The 26,997-nt window shown below is 40.4% G+C and overlaps 1 protein-coding gene and 1 pseudogene across 8 annotated transcripts; one reads left to right on the top strand and one right to left on the bottom strand.

The window, feature by feature from the left end:
• Positions 1-5,131: 5,131 nt before the first annotated feature.
• On the top strand, positions 5,132-6,690 carry LOC116241121 (actin, acrosomal process isoform pseudogene; annotated as a pseudogene).
• Positions 6,691-8,971: 2,281 nt separating this feature from the next.
• LYRM7 (LYR motif containing 7) lies at positions 8,972-26,450 on the bottom strand. 8 transcript variants are annotated; one of them, XR_016461986.1, is made up of 6 exons: positions 26,031-26,366; positions 23,944-24,016; positions 22,861-22,931; positions 19,066-19,147; positions 17,623-17,708; positions 16,029-16,115 (listed from the first exon to the last, which is right to left on the bottom strand). XR_016461986.1 is itself a non-coding variant. In XM_031611741.2 (5 exons), the coding sequence occupies exons 1-5, from the start codon at positions 26,388-26,390 to the stop codon at positions 16,039-16,041; spliced, it is 321 nt and encodes a 106-aa protein (XP_031467601.2). In that variant the 5' UTR covers positions 26,391-26,450; the 3' UTR covers positions 8,972-16,038. The 8 variants fall into 8 exon arrangements, 2 of the variants coding, with proteins under 2 accessions (XP_031467601.2, XP_089988068.1); XR_016461985.1 differs by lacking the exon at positions 16,029-16,115 and adding an exon at positions 18,605-18,741 and having other exon boundaries at positions 17,629-17,708; XM_031611741.2 differs by lacking the exons at positions 17,623-17,708; positions 26,031-26,366 and adding an exon at positions 26,373-26,450 and having other exon boundaries at positions 8,972-16,115.
• Between the last annotated feature and the right edge of the window lie 547 nt (positions 26,451-26,997).

The following is a 26,997-nucleotide window of genomic DNA, read 5'->3' as shown; positions in this document are numbered from 1 at the left end:
CAAAACTATAATAAAAAATTTAAAAAAATCTGCAGCATGTTTGCTGATAGATTTCTTTTTTTTTTTGCTTTTACTCATTTTGCCTCTGTATCACTTAGTTCATGTTTACATTACACTTTCAAAACTTCCAATGTACTGCGGTCATTAGTCCTCAACACTGAGCATTTTGTTCTACTGCTCTGCTGCAGCTGCACTATGCTGCTTGTTCAAGAAGAGACTGTCCTTCTAAACTATTTCAGATCTCCGATACAAAGTTAACACATCCTACACCAGACTTCAGCAACCCATGTACAAAACTTGGCTGGAGGGTGTTAGGCTTTCTGTCTCTTTCAAGCATCCCTGGATTCCCTAATACAGATTTATACATGTAACTTTATAATCAAATTTTGCAAGTGACTTCTAGCTTTGGCTCAGACTTCAGGACTGCTTTCTTCCCAACCTATACTGAGAATGCTTACTATCCCACCCTGCATGTAGGATATTTGTTTAATTTCTCAGACTCTTTTTGAGAAGATAAACGCTCAATTCTCAGCTGCCAATAAGAAAAAAAGCATTTGTGTATTCTTCTTTGAATGTCAGATAAACTCACTGTGACACAAAGACCTCAAAATGTAGAAGTGCCCTAAAAGTTATTAGGACATCTGAATTCATTGATGTACAGCAGCAGATATAACTTGAACAACCTTCCATACACTTCAAAAATTAGATTGCTGGACCCTGATCATTCAAGTTCTGGTTGACTATTGTATTGTCTACTGAGTTGACAAAGATTTACATCAAATCTTTGTGCATACATGCATGTGTAGCAGAGACCAGTTTCATGAGGCTTGGAGAATCACAAACTTCTATTACAGCATTGCTCAGTCCCTCGTGCATAATGGCATTATTCTTCTTTATTCCCTTTTGTGCTATTGGTTCTGCTGTAATTTGCTTTCTTTTCTTTAGTCATTGTCAATGGTGCTGTCAGGAAAGAGATGCCTGAAGCCTCTTTAGAGATGACTGTCATGATATGGCCCCAAGATGCTAGTACTGGAAAGCTGTTGATACTGCAAGCTGACTTTCTCTCATTTCATGCTTCTACTTCCCAGGAGAAAATAAATACTGAAGAAAATGTGTGTGTAGCTTCAGAATTTCTCCTCAGGCGAGTAGCAAAGTGCAGCAGAAAACTGTGCTGCTGTTCCGTCCTCCACATCTTTTCCAGTTGTCTCTTATTTTGCTGTCAGGTCAGCAACCACCAACAGTTACAGACCTACTGCAACACTGCAGCAGTGAGCAGAGGAAAGCTACTGACACGGCTAAGTGACAGCACGAAGGAAGGGGACCCTTCTTCAGTGCGCTGTTCCAGCAAGTGAGAATCTCCTTGTCATATGCTTGTCTGGACTAAACAGAACAAACATTCTTTGATGATGTGAAGAGTGTCTTTGTATCATGAAGGGATTAAAAGCCAGATGCACTCATTAGTTGAGAGGCATATAGTGCCTGGCGGACAACTTGCACTCCTTTGTCAGTGATTCAGGCCTGAAATATCCTCAGGAAGATGGTATACAAAGTTGCTAATGTTTGCACCTCGGGAAGTTCTGTAGGATTTGTCTTTCTTTTTTTTTTTTTTTCCCCCTGAAAATATGACACTGAGTAGGGCCTTAATGTGATATTTTATTGTGATAATATCTTAGACACACCCATATCAAACCCCCACAGAGGAGTTGTCTCATTGCCTTAATTTGACACATTTGGAAGTGCAGAGCTATTCCCAGCTGCCAGCCTCTGCCAGCATGTGCTGCACACCTCCACCTCCTGCTGTTTGCCAAGGGCATGCAGGTGGTCCCTGGGCTAGCTCCTGCCCACAGGACTTGACAGTTCAGGAGACTTGACAGTTCAGGACTGCAGCTTCACCCAGTCTGTGGCCTGTGGAATTCTCTAGAAATGGCAGTCTACTCACTAGTGAAGCAGACTGTTTCTTTATATCCCACTGTGTGGAAGCATCTTGATTACCTTCAGTGAGGCTGTTCACAAAGTTCACGACATAGACTGTTGTCCAGCTGTGCATGCATAAGAAAATATTACATACTGATACTTCTCCAAGTTGTTCAGCATCTCAGTCTGATGGAAGAACTCAGATGTAGACTTAGGTTTTTACTGTAGTTACAAATTTCAGTGTGAGAAAAAAAGTAAATGGGGTAAGCAACAGCATCCATTTTATCCAGAGCAAAACTGGTGAACACAAGAGGAACCTCAGGACAGGATATAAGTTTTAACTCTTAAACTGTTCTGTATTCAGGAACTTTTATTATGTGAAGAAATACTTCTCCCGCCTTGAGCAATCTGACATAGTTTGTTGAATGTCTAAGTTTAACAAAGCTACTTTTATTCTCAGAAAATTATATGATTTAAAACATGAATGCAGGAAGACAGTCCTGAACAGACAAAACCCGTATCTGGAAATGCAGCAGAAGGTTGCTTGTGTCAGTTGCCAATCTAACAAGATCTGTTTGCAGAAGTCAGAATTAAGAGTATTCACGCTCCCAGCTTACTCAATATTCTATTCCTCTCAGTAATAAACACCCCCTATTTTCTTGATGAAATTAGCCTTATTTATATAATTGGCTTTCTCATGTTCTGTACTGTTTCTCTTTCCATATAGTTGAAATTAAATACCTGTTATACAAAAAAGCAAATGTGAATACTGAGACATATTCAGAATAAAGTGTCGCTTAGCTCAAAGTCCTAAGATCTAGACTTCATTGAACTAGCTTCTGAGCCCTGCCACCAACTTCTTCTCATACCTCAGATAAAGTGCTTAACATTTCTGCATCTGTTCCTCCAGCTATAAAATGAGAAATGGTAATGCTTCCCAAGCTCACTGATGGACAATTTGCAAAGTGTCTTTGCAGCTAGGGAGCACAAACTGTTCTTGCAAGTGCCAGGTATTACTCACCAGGGTTCTGTGACCTCAGTGTGGCAGGAGGGATGGATGCAACCCTGCTCTGAAGGGAGTCAGCACAGCTTGGTGCCTGTGCTGCTCAGCTGAATGGTGTGAGAGGAGGCTTATTTTTGATACATCTTGAAAATGAATGCTTTTATTTATACATTTTGGCTATCTCTTTGAAGATTGTTTTGAGACATAAAACACATGAAGGTTTTGAGGAGTGCTGATGATTAAGAGAGGGCACTGATGCTAAGAAGAGATTCTTGTCCCACTGAGTCTCACTTGACTCACTTGTTACTTTTCTTTCACTTTCCTTCCTGAACCTCTTTCACAAGAGCCATCCTCTACTGATCCTTCTGCTCCTGTTTTTCTGCTAAAGTACTGCCAGTCTTTTCTACACAAAACTTTCTACACGAAGATTTCTACACAAGTAAAGAATGAGTTTCAGTGCTGTTTTATACCACAGTGCTGTAACAGTAGTTGATAACATTTGGTTAAATAAATAAGTCCTTTTAAATGCGGCTAATTTTTAAAATAAAAAAGAATGTTGATCTGCATTAGGAGTTTTATAACAAGGGGCTAGGAACGTGTCAAGGCATTCTCCACCAAGAATGTCAACTGTTTACAGGCTAGTTTGGCCTGGTTCCATGACTAGCATGGTGGAGGGACCCATAGATCCACACCTACGAAAGAGAAGAAAGGGGGAAAAAAAGGGAAAAGTGTAGAGAGATGGGCCTAAAGACAGAACAGCGGCAACGACCTGAGGAGAAACACACTAATTTACTAAATAAGATATTGGCATTCAAGATAACACACTATAATACAATATAATACAGTATAATCAGAATTGAAGCAAATAAATCAATTATGAGACTGTCTGAAAACCAAAGGCTTTACTCTAATGCTGTGACGAGATGGCACCCACAACAGAGACAAGCCAGATGATCAAAAGAGCCATCAGGTGACCTACAAAGGCATTTCATCTTTTTCCCCTGAGTGGAAATGATAACAGAACAGCAAGCAGTCCTCTGGGGCATGCAGTAGTTCTTTTCCAGGACAGGTATCCAGACCTGGAGCATTAACTCTTCAACTCTCAGTGCACTACATGATGTTATGATGTGGAATACTGATAACCAAACATCATAAAACCATGACAGAAAGCCAGATAGTTCTTTAGAAGCCCAATAAAAAACTGAAAACCACCACCTAAAAGGAGCAGACAAATCCTGAAACTTGTTTTTTCCTGTTTCTTGCTTACACAGCTCCATACCAACTAATGATGTCCTTTATTAACACATCTGAGACACTGAAGGGAAGGTCAAGGGTACAAACCTAGTTCCACTACTAAAATAGACACCAAAAACACAGGGACACAACATTCGGTAGTGCAACACTCTGTTCTTCTGTAAAGATGCCTGCTGGGAACTTAAGGCATATCCACCACACAATGTAGGGCTTACCGAGGTGCTTGATGGTGGGGAAAGGAGGTAAGGAAGAAGGAGGTAAGTAAGAAAGAGAAAAAAAATCATGTATAATTCATCAGAATTATGTATTTCATTTTTTAATAATCTATTTAAGTTTTATTTTGTCGGTGTTTATTTCCAACAACTTCTATTTATGGAGGTTTCTGTTAATATCTTCAATTGGCTTATTTCAGCTCTCTGCCCATGTAATTCATTTGCATCAAGTATGCCTTCCCGCTAACAGTGATTTATGATTTGACTTCTGACAGTTATTCCAACTACAACTTTTATGAGACCATGAATTCCTTTCTTTCCAAAGGTGTCTCAGGCATGAAGAGAGACTAAGCATGAAAAAATTACATTTTATACAAGCTTAGTTAGCTACAGTGAACAGAGATAAACTGCTTAGTGTCTTCCCTTCCAGACCCTTAAACACCTCTGCAGTCTTCCTTTCTGCACTCTCTTAACAGTTTTATGTCATTTTTGTATTGTGGTGCCAAAAACTGCGCACAGTACTCAAGATGAGGCTGCATCAGTGCAGTGTAGAGCAGGACAGTCCCTTGCCTTGTCTGGCTGACAGTGCTAGACCTGATGCACTCTAGGGTACGGTTTGCCTTGCTTGCTGCCTAGGCACACTGTTGACTCACGTTCAGTTTACTATTGATGAAGACCTCTTTCAGTAGGGCTGCTCCACAGCAGTCATCTCATCTCCCAGTCTGTATGTACAGCCAGGGTTGCCCCTCCCAAGGTGCAAAATCCACCTTCTAGTTCTCATCCAGTTCATTTAAGAAAGCACCAAAGAGAATGGAATCTGGGGTACCCTGTTAGTGACTGGTTGCCAGCCTGATATTATCCTATTTGCTATAAACCGTGGGCTTGACCCATCAGCCAGTTGTTCACTCACTGCATTATGTTTTTGTCTAGCCATATACTAGACATTTTGTCTAGAAGGATACTGTGAGAAACAGTATCGAAAGCTTTACTGAGTTCTAAAAGATAACATCAACTGAATTCCCTTGATCAATTAGTTGGGTGACCTTGTCATAAAAGGGAATTAAGTTACTTAAACAGGACTTTCCCCTCATGAACCCATGTTGACTACAACAAATGACCACGTTTTCCTTCAGGTGTTTTCTGTAACTCCCATCATAATTTTCTCCATAATTTTACCAGGCACTGAAGTAGACTGAAAGGCTTGCAGTTATCACTGTCTTCCTTCTTGTCCTTCTCTATTCTCTGATGCCATCAGTGATGTCACCTCCCTCCAACTGTGATGCAGGCAGGCACTCTGGCAACTGACAATCCACTCTGCAGTGAGCCAGCCTCAGACGTTTGATGATCTCCAGTTTAGCAGCAAAGTACAAGGATCTTTGCCCTGTTGTCATTGACACAGGGATGGGCCACACCAGGAGCGGGCTGGCCGGGGATGAGAGGCCACGATCAGTGGTGCCCAGCCAGGGCAAGGATGGCTCCATTGTCACTCATGGTGTGGTCACTGACTGGGACAGGCTGGAAGAACTGTGGTATCACATATTCTACCACGATTTGGCTGTGTGCCCCGAGGAGCTGGCTGTGCTGGCCACCGATGCCCCACTGTCCCCTATCATCAACCGTGAGAAGGTGGCCGAGCTCCTCTTTGAGCGCTTTGGTGTGCCAGCCATGCTTGTGATGCCCCGCTCTGTGCTCGTTGCCTACTCCTATGGCTGTACCACTGGTGTGGTGCTGGGCTCTGGCGCCGGCACATCTTATGCGGTGGCAGTACAGGATGGCTACGTGCTGCCCCATGCCTCCTTCCGCCTGGACTTGGCTGGGAACGATCTCACTGTCTACCTGGGCCAGATGCTGGCAGCCCACAGAGTGCAATTGCCAGCAGAGACACTCCAGCACCTGAAGGAGACACGCTGCTGTTGCCACCCACCTGGTACCCACTCCAAGCCCATGGGGCCACTCCTTCAGGATGAGTACTCCCTCTGTGCTGAGGCCCTCTTCACCCCTGAGGCCGTGGGGCTGTCAGGCCCGGGACTACTAGAGATGGCAGCCTGTTCCCTGCACCTCAGTGGAGCCCAATCTGGCAACCCCCCACTGCTGCTGGCTGGAGGCACCACACTGCTGTGTGGCTTTGCTCAGCGTGTGGCTCAGGGCCTGGGCAGCGGGCATCCTGCTGCTGCCCCCAGCCGCCATGTTGCTGCCTGGCTAGGAGGTTCCATTGCTGCTTCCCTTGATGCCTTCCAGGACTCATGGCTTCCACGGGATATCTACATTGAGAGTGGCCCCAGTGCTGTGCACCAGCATTGCTTCTGACCCTGCTAGAATGCTGCAGGAGGTAGCATGCAACTACATCTGCTTGAAAATTTTTATTTTAAAAATTTATAAATAAATTCAAGCTCTGTACTCTTTTGCCCCCTCTCCTCCCCCTCCCCCCCAAGGGACTTTCTCCCCCCTTTTTTACAACCCTTATTCCATTCAAATTTGGGTTCTACTGCCCTGAAATGAAGATGGAATACATGTACCAGCCAGATTCTGCATCCAGGAGGTGTAATCCTAGATGGATGTATAGGATGGGGGACAAATGGCTGGACTGCAGCCTTGCAGAAAGGCATCTGAGGGTTTTTGTTGGTGCTGCGCTAAGTAAAAACCAGCAGTGCTCCCAGGCAGCCAAAAGGGTCAGCTGTACTCTGGGGTCATCAGGCTCTGAACTATCAGCTAAGCAAGTCATCCTTCTATGTAGCCTCACATTGAGCATTGGGTACAGGTTTGAGTGCCACAATGTAAGGATGCAAAACTATTAAGACAGCATCAAAAGGAGGGCTATGATGAATAACGAAGGGTATGGAGGGCAAGATGTTTGAGGAGCAACTGAGATCTCTGGGTGTGTTCAGCCCAGAGCTGAGGGGAGGCCTCTTGGCAGCTGCAGCTCCTCACAAGGAGAAAAGGGGCAGTGCTGAGCTCTGCTTTCTGTGACAGAGCTTGGAAATGGCATGGAGCTGTGTCAGGGGAGGGGCAGCCGGAGGTTAGGGACAGATTCTGCACTAGAGTGCAGTGGGCACAGCCCCACGTGCCAGAGTTCAGGGAGTGAGTTTTTAGACAATGCTCTCAGGCATAGGGTTTAAATTTTGGGTGGTCCTGTGTAAAGCCAGGAGTTGGACTTAATGATTCTCATAGGTCCCTTCCCACTTGGAATATTTTATTTTTCTATTTCTCCACCGTTGGTACTTACTTCAGCATTCACTGAAATACAGTTAAAAATGGTGGGAAAAAAGAATTTTAATTCACTTTAAAGCAGAACTGCAAACTACAAATCAATTTCAGAGGATTGGGAATGATGCTGAACTGCATGCTGTCACTTCTGATCCATCATTTGATGTAACTGGTGCATCATAATGTAAGCTTCCACTCTGAGAAAGCCAGATAATGCACCCCTTACAACTCTATTCCAGGTCTTTTGTCCTTATTTGTCCTTAGAGTCACAAGTCTCTTAAGCTGTCTTTTTATGCAGTAGCTAAAGCAAAACAGCAGCGAGGAGTGCACCTGATACAGCTCTGCCTGCCTGAAGCCTTTCTGCATGATTTCTATAAGCATATATGAGACAATCCAAAATGAACCTCAATTCCTACAGTCTTTATTCCCTTTTTAAGAAAGTATTGTTATAGTGTCAATCCCAGATTAAGATGTCATGTTTCAATTTTTCCTACCTTGCACACTTCAGATCTATTTAATTCCATCTTTTGACAGAATTGTGAGAAGTAGTAAGTTTATCACACAATGTTTGCAGATTTACACTGTAACCAGAAAGTTCTTGTATGATCCTCCTCACAATATTTAGGATTTTTACAATTCCCTTGTAGGAAACATTCCTTTTCTTTATTCTCTACATGGAATTCAAATAAAGACAGAAACTTCTAACATCATAGCAGCTATTTCTCCAAGTTCCATTGAACACATGATAAAGCCAAGACTCTGACAAAACTATACAGAAAAATTGATGCAAAACAGATGATTGACACTCAATCTTTCCATTCAAAGAAGTTACCTTCTGGTCAAACAAAGCCCTAACTATGTCTGCATCGAAATATAGTTAAGTGCAAATTAAACAAATTATTTGCCTTTACTATTTCTCTATTCATTTGCTCAATCTCTTCAGTCCAGGTATAACATCCTCCTTTCACCTTCAGCCTGCATTGCAGACTAGAATTAAAAAATGAAAATAGGACAATTTATAGTGCAAAATTGCTTTAAGAACCACTTAGTATATCAACATCTTTGTTTCAGAAGTGCAAAAACTGTTCTTAGTATTCTTTCATTCAATTTGCTCATCCTTCTATGAGTTTTAATTCTCTCATCCTCATTCACATGCTCATTCCATTTGTATTTCATTTACTGCTTTGACAGGAGCCAGCCCTTCCCCCAGCTTATAATGTGCAGCTCAGCAGGGTTTACAGAGACCATTTGTCTGCTTTTATTTCCACAGCTAAGATCCATGTGCAGAGAATATTTACTGAGAAAGCTACACACCTAATTAAATGCCTCTGACCAGAAAAAAAAAAAAAATCAGACAGGTTTTTTCACATTGCAGGCAATTTCCTTTCCCAAAGAATTTCTTCTTTACCCTTTGTTAGTACTATGCTTTAATGAAGGAAATTTCTTCCCTGATGTTCCACTATAATATAATGTACAAACCATGGCAGAAAGCTATGAAATTTGGAAGTACATCCAAAGGAATGGATGTTAATTCCTGAAACACACGCTCTTCATGTTGTGACATAGAGACAGCTAACTGCAAAAAGGAAACATGTACCTTCTTAAAATCACTTGTTTTTCCACAGTCTCAGTTCATGCTGAATCAACCTTTGCATAAAACTGCTGACTTCAGAGAAATGGGCTGCAACTACTATAGTAGCAGATGTAACACCAGAACTGTTCCCATTTTAATAGCTCAATGTAAAGAACGCCATCTTTCCTCCCAGCTCCTACAGACATTAGTTTCACAGGCTGTTTATTTAATCTTGACTAATCCTGGGCTCAAACTGTAGTCTTTTGGGTAGGTTAAATGGAAAGCTGTTGTTTATACTGTGAGAAAAATGAAAGTGGAAAGTGGAAACTAGATGCTGTGGTATGACACAAACCAGATTATCAAAATGCCAACTAAATGGAAATATTTGGTTAAAAAAAAAAATAAATTTATGAAAGTATGAAGATCTGTCCTTCCTCCCTTTTCCTCCCCCCAGATTTACTTTTCCTGAAGAAAACAGCCAAAAGAATAATAAAAAAAAAACCTTAAGAAGACTTTCATAAAAGCTTCTATAGCACGGTCTTCCAACAGAATTCAAAAGATCTAGATGCCCACTTCACAGATTTATAATGACCTATACTAGTAATGTATACTTACCCTCAAATATCACTGAATTTCTACTACAGTTATCAAAATATCAGAACATTGCAGCTGTAAAACACCAGCCTTAGTGCTGAATTCACACTGTAACTTGTGCTTTGTGCAATTTCCAGCAAAGCTGACAACCTAAGTTTGATTGCCCACTGAACTTCAGGGCTTCAGGATGCATTGTTGCAAGCAGGTTGGAAAAAGTTACCTAGGGTAGGGAAGTACAGGGAGTCAGTTCTTCCGGTAAGTTGGTCAGCCTTAACTTCCCGTTTTTTATTGGCAGTATTTTTTTTCCTCTTTTGTAAAGGAAGTGTAAAGAACTGCCAGTACTTGAAGCTCAATTACTTTATTTACAGGTTCAGAACAATACCAACAGGATAGGTGATGCCATGCACCACTCTATCTAGCCCAGCACCTTCAACTAGCATTGACATCTAAAAAATACGAACGCTAGATTTAGTCACTGAAGGTGTCATAGGTTTGTTGATCCTATGTAACCTGAAAAAATGCTCCAAGAGCTCATCACATCAGGGAAAGTGCAAGCCATTTTTCTGGATTACACTCTTGGCACTACTTCTAGATAAACTCTTTGTGGAATCAACCTGTATCATACAAGAGTAGCTATATAGCAGCTAAACATTTCCTTTACCAAGGTGTACAGGAATGGCTTAATTTGGTGCTAAGTTTGCACAGCCACCTTCACTTGAAGGCTGTAAAGACTTGAGCTCAAATCCTACCATGCAGTTCACAGATAAAATCTCACTGTGTTTTATTAACTCAAGTTTTCAGCAAACATACTAAGACTATGTTTGGTCCCTATCCTGAGCTACTGCTTGCAGAAAGAAGTTAAGAAACCTCGTATTTTAAAACTATTAAAAAAGAAGGGAAAAGTGGTGGAACAATAAAATATCTTAATATTTAAACAGGAAATACAGCTTTACTGTATTTTAATGACTTCCTTAAAGCTGTAGTGCACATAAAGACTTCAAGAAGAATGCCAGGCCTGAAGTCTCTAACAGATGTCTCTCTAGTAGATGATGTCAAAAGCTGATATGCTAAGAATTTTCTTAAATTCAATCATTGAAATGACAGTTCTTCTACTAAATTCTAACTAAGCATGTGCATACCTTATGTAGATCAGAAACTAGCCTTTAAACTATGCAAGCCTACTACTATGTAGCACCGCTGATATTCTCCTGCCAGTTGTCAGCAGAGACAGATAACACCCAATTGGTTAAACCATACCAATCTTGTTGCTATCCCAGCTGAACTGTAAGACATCTGAACAAGCTATTAGACCTTTTCAACAGAATTCCCTGCCTGCAATAAATCCATATGGATTTAAAAAAAAAAAAAATCTCTTTCTGTCTCTTTCTACTTGGCTTAAAAAAAATACTACCATTAAGCTTTATCTTTTGAGGGTGATAGATGCACATCCCAGCACAAAAGGCACATATGTCTGCTCTGAAATTTTGCATTTCCAATATCATAGAATGGCCTGGGTTGAAAAGGACCACAATGATCATCTAGTTTCAACCCCCCTGCTATGTGCAGGGTCACCATCACCAGACCAGGCTGCCCAGAGCCACATCCAGCCTGGCCTTGAAATGTCTCCAGGGATGGGGCATCCACAGCCTCCTTGGGCAATCTGTTTCATTGTGTCACCACCTTCTGAGTGAAAAACTTCCTCCTAATATCTAACCTAAACCTCCCATCTTAGTATAAAACCATTCCCCCTTGTCCTATCACTATCCATCTTTGTAAACAGCCATTCCCCCTCCTGTTTATATGCCCTCTTCAAGTATTGGAAGAATCAACAGGTAAGCAAGGAATCAGAGGAAGAGGAAACATTGGGGAAGGCCGTAATGAGGTCTCCCCAGAGCCTTCTCTTTTCCAAGCTTAACAGACCCAGTTTCCTCAACCTTTCCTCACAGGAGAGGTGCTCCAGCCCTCTGATCATCTTAGTGGCCTTCCTCTGGGCCCACTCCAAGAGCTTCATGTCCTTCCTGTACTGGGGGTCCCAGGCCTGGATGCATTACTCCAGATGGGGCCTCACAAGAACTGAGTAGAGGGGGACAATCACCTCCCTCTCCCTGCTGGCCACCCCTTTTTAATAGAGCCCAGAACTCAGTTGGCCTTCTGGCTGCAAGCACACACTGCTGGCTCATGTCTGGTTTCTCGTTACCAGGACCCCAAGGCCTTTTCTGCAGGGCTGCTCTTAAGGAGATCTTCCACCAGTTTGTATAAATACCTGGGATTGCCCTGACCTAAGTGCAGCACCCTGCACTTGGCCTTATTGAACCTCATTAGGTTTTCACAGGACCACTTCTCCAGCTTGTCCAGATCCCTCTGGATGACTTCCCTTCCCTCCCATGTATCAACTGCACCACTCAGCTTGGTGTCATCCACAAACTTGCTGAGGGTGCACTTGATGCCATCGTCTATGTCACTAATGAAGATATATCTGACACAGTATGACTGAATCACATTATCAGGAGCCTATCAAATTACAGTTTTTCCTGAGTACAATTAATCCTCCAAACCAATGAGTGAATTGCCCTGTAATGTTTTAAGCCAAATTTCAGTTAACGTTTAATTCTTAAGGAAAAGAAAAATATACAAAAGCACAAAGCCAGTAGTAAGTATCAAAAACAGAATAATACTTACAGTGAAAGCAAATGGTAATGGAAGCTGGAGGACAGAATTGGGTACTGGAATATGAATCAATAGGTAAGCAAGGAATCAGAGGAAGAGGAAACAGCTGCTCACTAAGCAGGTTTATGAGAGTCTTTTCACGCTGATGGATAAGTTAGCAGAAAGAAAATAACTGCTGTGCCAAATAGTGAGTGTAATTTTGAAGTACTTTCAGGCTCAATTCTTTATCCCATATCTGGATATTCACCAGATTCCTATTTGAAAACAGTGAAACAAGAACAATAGTCCTCTTAATCTTTTCCTTTAATAGCATTTTGTCTAACAATTTGATTTTTCTCATCTCAGCACTTGAAACTCTTCATCTCTGCTGCCCTGGAATGCACAAAGGCAGCAGAAACATGGAATGTTAGTATGCAGAACCATAGGCATGCTGTATAGGAGTGTAAGGAGAATGTTCCTGCAGCCATTGAATTTTCTGAGCATATCCTTTATTTTTCAGCAGTTCTATATGTTATTCCAGTAACTAACTCCATATTTTTCTTGAGTATTCAAGATGTATGCAAAATGAAACACAGCTGGCTGTCAAATTCCAATTTTGAATCTGTAAGTTTGCAATTCTATTCATACATAAGACAAAAAGCTAATAAACACAAAGCAGCACAACAACACTAAATATAGTCACATGCAAATAGTTTCTCTGCTTGCAGTTTCTTCAAACATTGTGCCAAAACAGTGCCACCTACTGTTAAGTATCATTCATTTTTTCAGTACATATTATGCACAGTAATGGATAACATAATTTTACATAACCACTGAAAGAGTAAAGACCTCCCAAACCTCACAATTTTATGAAATCAATTTAAATATCATTAATACACTTTCCTATAGCCAGAAGCTGTGACAATACAGGAAATGAATTGACTCATAATTCCAGTATGCCAGGTGACCTACAACTTAAAGGCTGTGCAATTTGTCATTCTTGCCAGTCCACTACTAAGCAATTTCTGCTAAAAATTTGTCACTTTGCATAAGGTCATATTCTATTTTGTTGTTTTCTCTTTATAGATACAACCACCCCCTGTTCTCTCACCCTGGCCTACCCCTCTTTTAAGCTCTTTAAGAAAAAAAGGCAAGGTGCAAACGGATGGAAAACCAGAAGAATAACACACTTCTTTGGGAAGTGACTGACACAAAAGGCTTAAAACAATACATCTGCTCCAGACCAAGATATTCGTTTTGTCGTAGAGCATACAGACCACAACAAAACAGCAAGAACTGCAAGCATTTCATTCTGCTTCTGATCACTTGCTTGCTAACTTCTAGTTGTGTTGGCAGGAAATACCAATGAAACAGAAATAAAGTTACTGAATGTAACGTGATGGAAAGCGCAACAATGACAGCAAGATACCAGGCTATGGCCATCAAGGGTTCACTCAAATGTGACAGTAGTGGGCACATTAAAAAGGGAAAGAAGCTGCTTACAGAATCACACAGAATCACAGAGTCATAGGGGTTGGAAGGGTCCTCCAGAGATCACTGAGTCCAACCCCCCTGCCAAAGCAGGTTCCCTACACCAGGTCGCAAGTAGGTGTCCAGGCAAGTCTTGAATATCTCCAGAGAAGGAGACTCCACAACCTCCCTGGGCAGCCTGTTCCAGTGCTCCGTCATCCTTACCATAAAGAAGTTCTGGTGCACATTTGTGTGGAACTTCTATGCTTCAGTTTCTGGCCATTTCCCCTTGTCCTGTCTCCGCACACTGCTGAAAAGTCTGGCCTCACCACTCTGGCCCCACATCTTAGATATTTATAGACCTGGATCAGGTCTCCTCTCAGTCTTCTCTTCTCAAGGCTAAACAGACCCAGCTCACTTAGCCTTTCTTCATAGGGGAGATGCTCCAGGCCCTTCACCATCTTTGTGGCCCTCTGCTGGACTCCTTCCAAGCGATCCCTGTCTTTTTAGTACAGGGGAGCCCAGAACTGGACACAGTACTCCAGATGAGGCCTTACCAGGGCAGAGTAGAGGGGGAGGATCACCTCCCTCGACCTGCTGGCCACGCTCTTTTTAATGCACCCCAGAATGCCATTGGCCTTTTTGGCCACAAGTGCACACTGCTGGCTCATGGCCAACCTGTCATCCACCAGGACACCCAGGTCCCTCTCTGCAGAGCTCCTCTCCAGCAGGTCATCCCCCAACCTGTACTGGTGCATGCAATTATTCCTCTCTAGATGCAAGACTCTACACTTGCTTTTGTTAAATCTCATCTGGTTACCTTCATAAAGCCTCAGGTATGCAGGGGTCTCCAGAGGGATACCCTTGCCTCCACTGCCAACCCTTAAATAAGGTCTGGGAAGGAGTTAATCCTGCATTGCATACACCTGAGCTCCTCTGGGTTGGCCTTGCCTTCCTCCCAGGTTTCAAGCCATGACTTAACATTTCTGCTACACAAACTATTTATTGCTGGCTACCCTGCTCATAGCAGCTGGAGGTAACAGTTTTAAAATTTGCCTGCTGTCTCAACCAGTGAGAAGAAGACTGGATTCAAGCACTAGTTTTTTGTTTTACACAGTCACAGCCAATATCAGATAACACACGAGCCACAAATATTTTAGTGCTTAATAAAAATAAAGAAGGTCATTTGGACCTGAAATGGAATCCTTCTTCCATGGTACTACATGCTTAGATCCTAGCATGACGCCTGGTATTGATTTATCAGAAGATTCTTTGTACGTATCACTGCAGTTAGGCTCCAATTAAAATGGAAATGAACAAAATGGTATGGTATGATAAATTCAGTGAGAAGCCAATGAGTTTCCTTAAAAAAGAAAAAAAAAAAAAAGGAAGTGATAATGGCTTAGTAAAACTCACCATAAACTCAGCCTCAAGAAATCAGAACCACTGCAACTAAGAAACAAGGCTCTTTTCTTTGGAAAATGCCTCAACATAGTCACAAGATTAAAAAAAAAAAAAATTAATAAGCCCTGTGATCTAAAACAATATCCTTCGGTTTTCTTGTCTCATTGTCATTCACGAACTCAAACCCTGCCAATCCTGCTCCATTCAAAGGTGTGAGAGAGAATACAAACACTGCACACTCTTGCCTTTCTGTAATACCTGAATAATTTATTCAGACAAGTCTTAAGAACTTTCTCAAACACTACAGTATTTTAGTGTAGAGTTAATAACTTAAGAATTCAAGCTTTCTGATGTGAAGCATAAATTTAATGGTAAGTTTTACAACATGGTTTTCAGTTATTTCAAAGCAGTATATAATGTAATGTTATCAAGATTAAGAGCTACAATTCACTTGCATTTAGTTTGTCAAAATTCTAGACTGCTAGGAAACAATCTATATCTGATACTCCTCTCTGAAGTTCAGCAGTACATATATTTACACACTTTCTTTTTCAAGGAAATCGTGTCTCTCAAGTTTCTGTGGAAATAGTACCATCTTCCTCAAAAGAAGTCCATGGTGATATCATAACAAACAAAACTGGTTTCAGTCCACATTTTCTTGGCATTAAATTAAAATTTGGAAAACAATTAAGATAGATACACACTACTGTTTTTCAGAGTTCTCATTACCAGGTTTTACTACTGTGAAGAAGGGCACACTCTTCTCAGGATTCATGATTTTTTGTTGGTTTATCAAAGTAAGGAATATTGTCTTGTAGCAGATCCTTCCTGGGTAAGAGCACTGTAAAAGAAAAAAAAAAAAACTGTTAAGAGTATCACCTTATGGCAAATACTACTTAAAATGATAAAATTGTTTTTACATTTAAAAACAGAAAATCAGGTTAGTCAAGCAAGAATCTAAATTTATGGTAAGCAAACAAGCAGCAGCATGTTACTAACATAGTACAACATCATATTGATTTTATGATTTTACCTTCTGTTGGAAGAATATTTTTGACCTTTTTGCTTTTAAGAACACTGAAGATATTTTAATAGTATTAGTAATTCATTAAAAAAATGGCAAAGAATTGCAATAACATTTAGCACGAGAGAGAACAGTAAGTTCAGTCAATCAGTAAGTCCTGAGCCAGATTGTTTACTTCAACAGTTCCCAAAACTAATATTAAATTTGGCATAGCCTTCCACTCCAGCCTCCTGAAATCTAATCTGTAAAATATTCATCTTCTTACATGCTTTAAATGCCAACAGAAAAAGAAAGCATCAATTGAAAATTTTGACCGCCATATCCTCACAGAACTGCATAAAACTGGGGTTTGCCTAATTACGTATCACTTTAACCCACTCCTTACTAAATTCTTGCATCTAGCTCCTCTGAAATCAACCTGCCCCCTCCCCATGCGGGGAAAGAGCTGTGTCACATCAGATTTGCTCAAGCAGTACAAAATAAAGCACTTACTAAACACTTGGACCAAGTCAGACAGCTTCTAAAATTATATCAAACCCACAAATGTGTGTGTGTATCTGTAAGCGTAAAAACAAACATTTGGTCCAGAGTACACTGATATCCCACAAGCCATAAGAAGGAAAACTGATTTCCCTGACGTTATGTTTTTTCTGCCTCTGTGGACTGACAGCAATGCATTTAATAAGTTTCTAAGATCTTGAAATAAAATTTCAATTCCCTTTCTCTTATAGAGAAAAAACTGGTAATTAAGCTTATGACAAGTCACATTGATATACTCACTTTGAACAGACACATGAAATAGAAATGCAAAAGACAGAATTTACAAAAATTTCAAAATATTGAAAAATACCAGTACAAACAGATAAAGATGAAAGAACTTTTAAACCTTTGTTCAAGAAGCTAAGTTTTGAACATACCCATACATACAGCAAATCAAAACAATCAAAGCATACTGTGTGTATAGAGCACTACTAAAGTTTAAGTTTTACTTGCACAAGTTTAATTTGAAAGAAAAGGGAAATGAATAAAATAAGAGACATCTGTATGCTGCTCAGTAACCTAACTCATATAGAATCTACAAAAAAAAAGCATAAGAAAAATGTTTACTGTGACTAACAAACTCCAAAATGAAAATGTTTTCTCTTTAGTAAGGAAAGCTCAGTCTAACTTTCTTTTCTAAACTAATTTACTGGTGAATCCAAACATTACTATACACAGTAGTCCCAAATTCTCTTTATAAAGAATAATATGGCCCTGTGCACTGGTTCTAGAGTTAAGACAACATAGAATAATTTCATTTGATTAGGAAAAAAGGTCTCCATACCAGTATTTCTTCTCACTGTCTAAGGCTGAGAGGCAGGACTGCAGAGAATTAACAACAGCAGATGAAACTAAATCATATGTTGTCAGCTAAAATAGAAAAAAAAATGTACTAAAGATTCTGACAGTAACTCACTTAAGAACAATTCTGCAGCAATAAGCTTCTGTAACATATTTTGCTTAGCTTCTCCTTTTCCTCTCCTCTTTTAATTTTTTATTTTTTTTAAATTTAATCTCTTTTTAAAATTGCTTTAATTACTATGATTATCTAAATGATTTAAATGAATACAAGGTAAGTTTGTAAAAATAAATACATGTATGCATACAGCAGCCAAAAACTCCTGGTTTTCCCAAAGTCTGATGACTCCACTTAGCTCTGATGCCCTCATCTGAAAAGACATATAGAAGAACTGACAACAGCACAGAACAAAGCAACAGAATGATCACAGCTGTTCAGCTGCTGTTTTACAGGGAAGCTTTACCATAGATGAAGAAAACAAAACAGAGGCAACAAAGGTCTTAAAAACTCAAGAGCAGCTTGGCAAAAATGGATGGCAACTGATAAGCAAGACCACAGCAAATTATTTTTTGATAAAACATACTAAATTCTCTGTCAAAAGCACTTGAACGCAAGAAATTTGAGTGGATGACAGGAGGAAACACAAGAGAAATTCATTGAGAATAACTAAAATAGAAACTACTCCTGGCTCAGGAAGTGCCACGTGTAAACAGATGGAAGAAAGCAAAGCACATTTCCTCTGTTCCTACTCTACTACTGTCATCTGCCTACAATTTCTACGCAATAGAGATTCACAGCCAGTACGGTCTAGACAAATCTCTGGCCTCAATCATTATGGCTGTTCTAATGTTAAATGCTTTACCAAACCCCAAACTTGAAAGTATATATGAAGATCTACACTAAGACTCCATTAAGCAGAAGTGAAAGGAAATCATGCATGCAGCTGAAGATTTCTTCTATATCCTACCACAAGGCTGCAAGATGAACTTATTATTTCTCTTCCTACAAGAAAATTTCCAAGCCAGGAGACAAGATTTCAGAATCTGATAGGCTCTGCATCAAGGCTGTCATCATGTGGTAAATATTCCAAGGCACCACCTGAAACTTTAACAGTCAAAATAAGGTTTTGGATAGGAAACAGCATTTCAAAGAAAATGCTGTTGGACAGGCATCATACAGATTGCATTTGTTAATTCTTCTCAGGCGGCTTCTACCTATATGTTATAGCAAGAACCTGCAGATATTGTGGCTAATTCATTCATGCATACACAGACTGGTTAGCCAGTACATGCAAGCTAATGGTTAGGATACCAAGTATAACTTCTTTTCTACCCTGAGGGCATTAAAGATAGTTTGAGCTTCTTTTCTAATAGCTCCCACTAAAAAAATAAAAATGTAAAACGTCCTTAAGCATGCAGCTTTACTCACATATTTTGTTGGATTCTGTGTGAACTGCCTGAATAACAGAAGTTCTGAGAATCACTTCAACATCTGAAGCTATTTTCAGCAGCTAATAAAGAGAAACAAACAAACAGTAGTTTAAATAGCACATAATTTTTTTTCTGAAAGTATTTTCCACATTAGAGAGCTATTCAATTACCAAAGTCAGTCAGGTCTATTATTCAGTAAGCTATTTACTACCTCTACATAGCTTTTACTTTGGAGGTCAGAGTTGATAAAATAGCTACAGCATGATTAAACCTTTTGCTGAATAGAATACAGCAGTATAAAATCTATACATCTGATTAAAACAGCAAAGGAATATGGTAGAATGCAATTACCAAAACAAGTAAATACATTTATCACAGAATGGCTTAGTTTGGAGAAGTCCTTAAAGATCACCTAGTTCCAACCCCTCTACCATGGGAAGGGTTGCTAACTACTAGATCAGGCTGCCTAGGATCCCATTGTACAGTCTTGAATGCCTCCACAGATGGGGCAGTCACAATCTCTCTGGGCAAACTGTTGCAATCTCTCACCACACTGAGTAAAAAAATTCTTCCTGAAATCTAACCTGAATCTGCCCTCTTTTAGTTTACATACATTTCCCCTTGTCCTATTCATCCAGACCATGTAAAAAATCAGCTCCTGCTTGTTAGTTAGTTCCCTTCATGTACTGAAGGTCTCCCCAGAGCATTCTCTTCCCCAAGCTAAACAAGCCTAACTCCTTCTACCTTTCTTCATAGGAGAGGTGGTCAACCCCTTTGATCATCTTTGCAGCCCTTCTCTGGACCCTCTCCAGCGTCCTTCTTGTAGTGGGGGCCACAGTACTCCAGACTGGGCCTCAAGAGGGCAGAACTGAGGAGGATAATAACCTCCCCCACCTTGCTGGCTACTCCTATTTTGATAAAGACCACAATTCAGTTGGCCTTCCAGGTACACACTGCTGGCTCATGTTCAGCTTTTTGTTCATCAGGACTCCCAAGTCCTTCTCTGCAGGGCTGCTCTCAACGAATGCCAATACCTTGCACTTGGCCTTGTTAAACCTCACTAGATTATTATGTGCCCACTTTTGGAGCATGTGCAGGTCCCTGTGGATGGTGTCCCTCCTTTCTACTGTGTCAGCTGCTTAGTGTTATCAGCAGACTTACTGAAGGTGCACTCAATCCCACTGTCTATGTCATTGATAAAGATGTTGAAGAGCACTAGTCCCAAGACTGACCCTTGGAGGACACCACTTGTGACTGGCCTTCACCTGGTCATACAGCAACTGACAACAACCTTCTGGTTACAACCATCCAACCAATTCTTTATCCACCTAACAGTACAGCCTTCAAAACCACACCTCTCCAGTTTAGAGATAAGGATGTGGTGTGGGACTGCGTTAAAGGCCTTGCACAAGTCCAAATAGACAACATCAGTTGCCCTTCTTTTATCTACCAATGCTGTCACTTCATAGAAGGCCACCAGACTGGTCAGGCATGATATGCCCTTGGTGAAGCCACGCTGGCTATCTCAGAGGATCTGCTCCATGATCTTCCCAGGCACAGACATGACGTTCACTGGCCTGTACCTTCCTGGGTCTTCCTTTCTCGCTTCCTTGAATACGGGAGTAACAGTTCCCTTTCTCCATTCACCAAAGACTTCATGTGATGGCCTCACATCCATTTCAGTGATAACCTACATCAGTGAATGTCTCAATAACATAGTTTGACTTACATCTACTAAAAGGGCAAGCTTTCTCCTTTAACATTCCTGCTTTTGAAATAAAGTGGCAAAAAAGGGGCACAATATGACAAGAATACTGAGGTTTATTAAAAGAGGTAGAGAAATAGGTACTATCTAAAGATTACCACAGCATAATTGGCAAAAGACCTACAGTTCCCTTCCTCACTAAGAAGATAAGTACAGCATCCCTCACATATTTTGCTAAGCAATAATCAGAAGCCTCATACTTGTTTGCATGATACTTTTGTCAAAAATAAGTTAATTTGCACAAATGAGACACCCTAGGAAACATGCCTACACCAGGAAGCAGTGTATATCAAAGGAGAGGCCTTCTGCAATGTAAGAGTTGGAGCTGAGGATTTGGGCATCTACACAAAATTTCTCTGCATGCTTCTCATTTCAAAGTGAAAACATCCAGAACATCCATTAGGAGCTAGACTGCATACACCCCTTCCAATTCAGCTTCACATTAAAGCAACTGTCATCTGCTTTTAGACTGTTTCACGTAACAAGAAAACCACAGTAAGCTGCAACAACCAAGGTGAGATGCACTTCTGACCTGAACCGTTTTAGTAGATTCAGGTTCTATCTATCTCTCACTTCCTAATATTGCAGTTACTCTTACTTCTGTAGGCATTTGGTTACTATATACCTAAATGACGCCATGTCATGTTAGAAGACTTTACAGCTTTCAACTCTGGCAAAGTAATGCGCATCTGGTTGGTCAGTATTTGCTTTTATTAGCTGCTATACAGAAGCAGAACACTAATTCCCCAGGTGTTTATGAAAGTACGTATCTAGATTTTTAGAAATCGTTTGATTCAATTCCCCTGCCTTTGAGTCACCCCACTACATAAATAATGCCAAGCTTCCATGGTGTTTTAGGATACTGCAGTTTCAATGAAATTCTAGCATTTCTTCCATAGACCTCTAATCAGTATAGTAATTAACATGTATTCAAAATGTGACATGTATTTTGTAGGTTCTTTGGTAGGCCATTCATAATATATACAGATTCTAAAACTACAGCAAGTACTTCTTCCATACACCTATCCCTCCTCCTCCTCCTCCCCCCCCCAAAAAAAAAGAACATAATTGATCACATATGTGGAATGTAAACACAGAAGTATCACTACCGGGGCCTGACAACAAGTAGAAAAGCTACGAATTGACAACTAAGTACTATGATCTATTTATGATATAACTGAGTGGCTGACATGACACAGAAGTTTAGATTTATTTCTCTCAATGACAGGTGGAGGCAACCTCTTTTAAAACATCAATCTCAGTGTTATTAGAAATCACATACAGTCCCTTATGAGGCTAAAAGTCACTGACTAAATTACTTCCTCTATATGGATGCTAATACGAGAAGTAGTTCACACAGAAGCTTTATTTCTGGCTCTCAGGTACACTTTCAGTAAAATGTGTTAAAGTAACAACTAAGCAAAGGTACTTTACAAAGTGAACTAACAGAATACTTTATTACTATTAATGCACCATGAGGAAAGAAGCAAAAAAACCCAATAGATATAAATAGTACAACAGTTACAATAGTCATGACTACTAGTTTCTTTTCCATCTCTTATAATAGAAGCCATCTCATTAGTGCTCAAAAATAAAAAAAAAAAAATTCTCATCTCTACCAATTACTGAGCAGATTATTTAAAACTTTCACATCTTTGTTATACAACAAACTAAACTGGTAAATTCAAGTGAACAAAACTCAAATTATGACAGAACGGGAAAAACAAATTCCATGAAAAATAGAGCAGTTTTTTCCCCTGAAGAATATACGCTTCAAAATTATCACAATAAACTACTAGAAAAAAACTACTTTAATATTTTTCTTATGTGCAAAATTCTATGACAGACTATTAAGATCAATATATTTATAAACATAGATCCATGGGAAAGCCTTTCCAGAACCACCTCTTGTAATGATTCAGTAAGTATCTGTGATGGTTTAGGGATTTTTTGAGTAAAACGTGCTCTTTTTACTCAAAGAGGAAACAAACAAAACCCAATCCTAAGTATAATGAAAACAAGAAATACCTCATTTATCTTCTTTTCAGATGTTTCATTTTGGTTATTTTTGAATTCTTCATTTATCTTTTGTCTTGCAGCTAAATAAAGTAAGCAAAGTAAATAAAATGTAAACAATATAATAATATCTTGTCTTTGTGATTGAACAAAGCTCATGACAATAAGGCTGTGATATCTACCTCAGGTCTGCTTCTTAACTTGGCTTAATTATGCTCTTTTGGCTACCTATTTACCCTTTTCCTCTAATAAAAATATACATATCAACACCTTCTTGGAGCGCTCATTCTGAAAAATACAAGATTTCCACAGAACTCAGGTGATGTTATATTTTGAGTTTACTGGTACAGGAGGAAGATACAATGCCAGATCTGCTCATCTAGCCTTCTCCGAGGAGACCTCACTGTGATCTTCCAATATTTGGAAGCAGGAGGGGGACCAACTTTTTACACAGGTAGACAGTGACAATCTTGGGGGGAATGGATTTAAATTGAAAGAGGGGAGATTTAGGTTAGATGTTAGCAAGAAATACTTCAAAGAGTAGTGTGGCACTGGAACACTCTGTCCAGAGAAGCAGTGGACGCCTCCTCCCTGGAGGTGTTCAAAGTCAGGCTTGATAGGTTGGTTCCATGGCAGCCCAATCTAGCAGCTGGCAACCCTACCCACAGCAGTGGGGAACTAGATGATCTTCAAAGTCTCTTCTAATCCAAACCATTCTATGATTGATTCTGTGAATCCAGCTAGCTATTTCTCATAAAAAAATTGGATAAGACAGCATGATTTCTACTGAAATTACGTTGATACCATCTCCTTACCTTGCATTTAGGCTCTTGCATCACATAATCTCTCATTTTTGTGGAAGCATTAGCACTGTTAAGTACAAACTGGAGCTGCAGAACTGACACCACCTTCTCTGGAAAGGTAGTATTTTTAGCTCTCTTCACCACTTTCATATCCTTAAAAAAAAACAGCACTGGTACAGCTTCCTCACCATAACATTAAAAAGTAGCTCTAATGGACACAGCAATGACACCAATAAGAATCAATCTTATTTTGGCACGTAACATGCAGTCATCACACAAAAGCCCATCTTACCTTCAAGGGCTCTTGTATCATTCTTAAAAACTTCTTGTCGAGTTCTGTGTAACAATTTAAAAAGCCTCAAAGCCTGTAAATACAAGATGAACAGAATTAGTGTGCTTGCAAGGAAGATTCTTAGTTAAAACAACTATGCTGTGATTAAAAGTGTTTTGGTTGATCTTTCACAGCACTTCCATTTAGTACACTTGGTATGAAATCAACATTTGAGGTACTTTACCTCAATTCCTGATCAGATAGCTTGCAGCCAAAGCAGATTTAAGAAAAAATCCTAGATGGTTCTACATATTTCATATCAGCCTGAAATACTGCAGAACCAGCAGTATACTTCTAAATAATCTTTTAACATAATAAAAATACTTTCATGCAAGCATATCCATTATGCCAATATAAATCAGAAACAACAAAACCAGAATAACTGTGCAAATATGTCACCAAAGGGACTGGCACGATCATTTTAGCGGATATTCTGCAATTTAAAAAAAAAAAAAAAAAAAAGCAAAAAAAGCAAAGAAATCTAAATGGCCAAAGTACTCTTACAAGACATTGTAAAGAAAGTGAATTTCAAATGAATTTCAAAATTGTACAGTCACTAGTTAGAACACATTTTTAATGTCCCTGTGAAAAACCTAGTTAATACCTTCTTCAGGTGACATGGAAAATCCAAAATAAAACAAAGTCTTTCCCTAAATACAACTGCCAGATTGGCCAGAAAATCAGGATTTACAATGTAACAATGACAGATCTGCTTACAGATATACAGCAAAAATACTGAGAATCACAGCTTACAGTCATACAGTTTTGACTGCTTATCACATAGAACGTAATCAATTAATGCAATCTTCAGGAAATCCCGACTCCATGTCAAGAAAGATTGTTAAGGGGACGTCTTCTGAAGTTATTTCTAGTATTTTCTAGTATGTTTAGGCACTTCAGAAAGTTCTCAGTATTTCATGATAACCTCGAATTGTGTTCTCACAATTACTATTCAACAAATTTCTCAGAAGGAAAAAGAGGAAACACACGCTTGTAAATGAGAAATACTTATGTTTTTCACTAGCACTCTTTTTATCTGTGGACTGGAGCAGTAAGTAGGCCTATGCCTTAGAGGTGAAAGACCAATCATGGGAGAGTGGCTAGTAAATACATCCTGACAGGGCCCTGGAAAAAATATTGCTTTCAGTCCCTGAACGGCAGGGAAAGCAGCAGCAGGCTTCTATGGATGCTACTACTTCCACCAGGCATCAAGCCATTTTCCTGATTCCTCTGCTATGCTGCACACTTGGCTCAACATAATTCATCCTGAGATTTAAAGACACAAAGACAGATGACAAGAGAGAAAAGCTATGAGCACTAAGAGCCTTTTACCAGTTTACCATTACTTCTGTAATATAACATTACAACTTCAGTGCTATTACAAACTCCAGCAAATTCCAATCTCACTTCACCTCAGCGAGTAGACATTATAACTCAGTATCAAGTATCCTGCTGTTGCGGATATACTGCTGCAATATAGATCTTTGTGCCATAAGGCAGACCAGTACACTCTCTACCACTACTCAATGTTATGCTCATGCAAAAACCTTTTCTTTTACAAGACTTGCTATAGGAGTTGACAATGAGTTAAACCACACGTGCAGACATATGGAAGAGGTGGACTCTGCTAACTCCCACTCGCTTTCTATGTCCTCAATAATTCACAGCCAGCAAAACCTGTGCTGTTCATGAACCATTCCCCAGGTGGTTAAAACTGCGGAAAACAGATTGATAAATGACATTAGCAGACAGCAACTGCACTTCTTGTCCTATAAATCCATTTTAGTAGATGTGACCATGCCATTTGAATAGCATATTTTAAAATATATCTGTTCTTTGTTTTCATCATCCTTGCAAATAGCACAATCAACATTAATACCGGCTTTGAGTCAAAGACATAGGCCTGACAAAATCAGAGGAAGGATATGATTATTTTGAACTCTCTGATCGGCATTTTTCATGTAACTTCCAATTAAATATAAGCAAAAATCTAGTAAGTACATTATGTGGGCCGCTTCTATTTACACTTCCATAACCGACGAACAGACCCGCAGAAGCTGGCACCGAACACAGCACGACAGACAGATCCCGCCCCGCCGGCGGACAGCGGCAACAGCTCCCTCTCCTCGACGTCCGTTCCCTTCCCGGAAGCTCAGGCGGGTACGGGCCGAACGGGGAAGGGACGGCGACGACCCCGACCGGACGACCCCGCGCGGGCCGCCTCCGTCCTTTCCCCGTTCGGCCCAGGCTCCAATTGCCTCAATGCAGCCCCCGAGGATCAGGGAAACCCGATCCGTTGGGCCTGAATCCGGGCAGCCCTCCGCCCAGCGGGACCAGCTAGCAGAGAGAACGGAAGCCCCCTCCCCGCCACGCATGCGCACTGCGCTCACCCTCCCGCGGCTCGCCATGGCGACCGATGTGCGGAAGCGGAAGGCACGCTCGGAGTTTCCGGCCCCGCCCCAGGCCCGGCACAGCCGGGTGCAGCCTACAACGCTGCCCGGCCGAGCCCAACGAGCCACCCCTCTGGTGCCGAGCAGCGTTCGCTCCGTCCCAGTTGAGGCCGTTCGCGCCGCGCTGTACGGCCCTGCTTCAGCTGCACGCAGTGCGACCCCGCGCGGCCCCGCCACGGCCATCGCTGGGCTGTCTTATGCTGCAAAACTTAATCTTTCTTAAAAAAAAAGGGGGCATAAGGATTTAAAATGTAATCAGCTTTACTGCCTTTTTTTTTTTTTTTTTTTTTTTTAACTCTTGCTTCAATACATTTAATTGCAATTGTATTCAAAGATAGTTGGTGTGTGTGAAAATAAAAATATTACTAAGTATTTTTAATGTCAGATTCCTGAAATGGACTATAAGCATTATATTATGAGGGACTATGTATCTCATAACAAAAATTGACCTCTTAGCAGAAGAAATTGTCTTTATCACTTGCTGGATTACTTATCATAGCTGTAAATGAAATGAACGCGATGCTCTGAAAACTGTTTTACTATTTTCAAAACAACATATAATATA

This window comes from Phasianus colchicus, chromosome Z, assembly GCF_987193195.1.
Source record: "Phasianus colchicus chromosome Z, bPhaCol1.hap1.1, whole genome shotgun sequence".
Lineage (NCBI taxonomy): Eukaryota > Metazoa > Chordata > Aves > Galliformes > Phasianidae > Phasianus > Phasianus colchicus.
The sequence above is the reverse complement of the archived record's forward strand: the minus strand, read 5'-3'. Positions and strand labels throughout refer to the sequence as shown.

Bases quoted from the DNA above. Each gene is read 5' to 3' on its own strand.
- LYRM7 (XM_090131942.1), bottom strand. From the start codon at position 26,357: ATGCGTGGCGGGGAGGGGGCTTCCGTTCTCTCTGCTAGCTGGTCCCGC. The intron at 24,017-26,030 runs GTCTGTTCGTCG...TTGTATTTACAG, and splicing joins TTCGGTGCCAGCTTCTGCGG to GCTTTGAGGCTTTTTAAATT. The intron at 22,932-23,943 runs GTAAGATGGGCT...TACTTTATTTAG, and splicing joins TGATACAAGAGCCCTTGAAG to CTGCAAGACAAAAGATAAAT.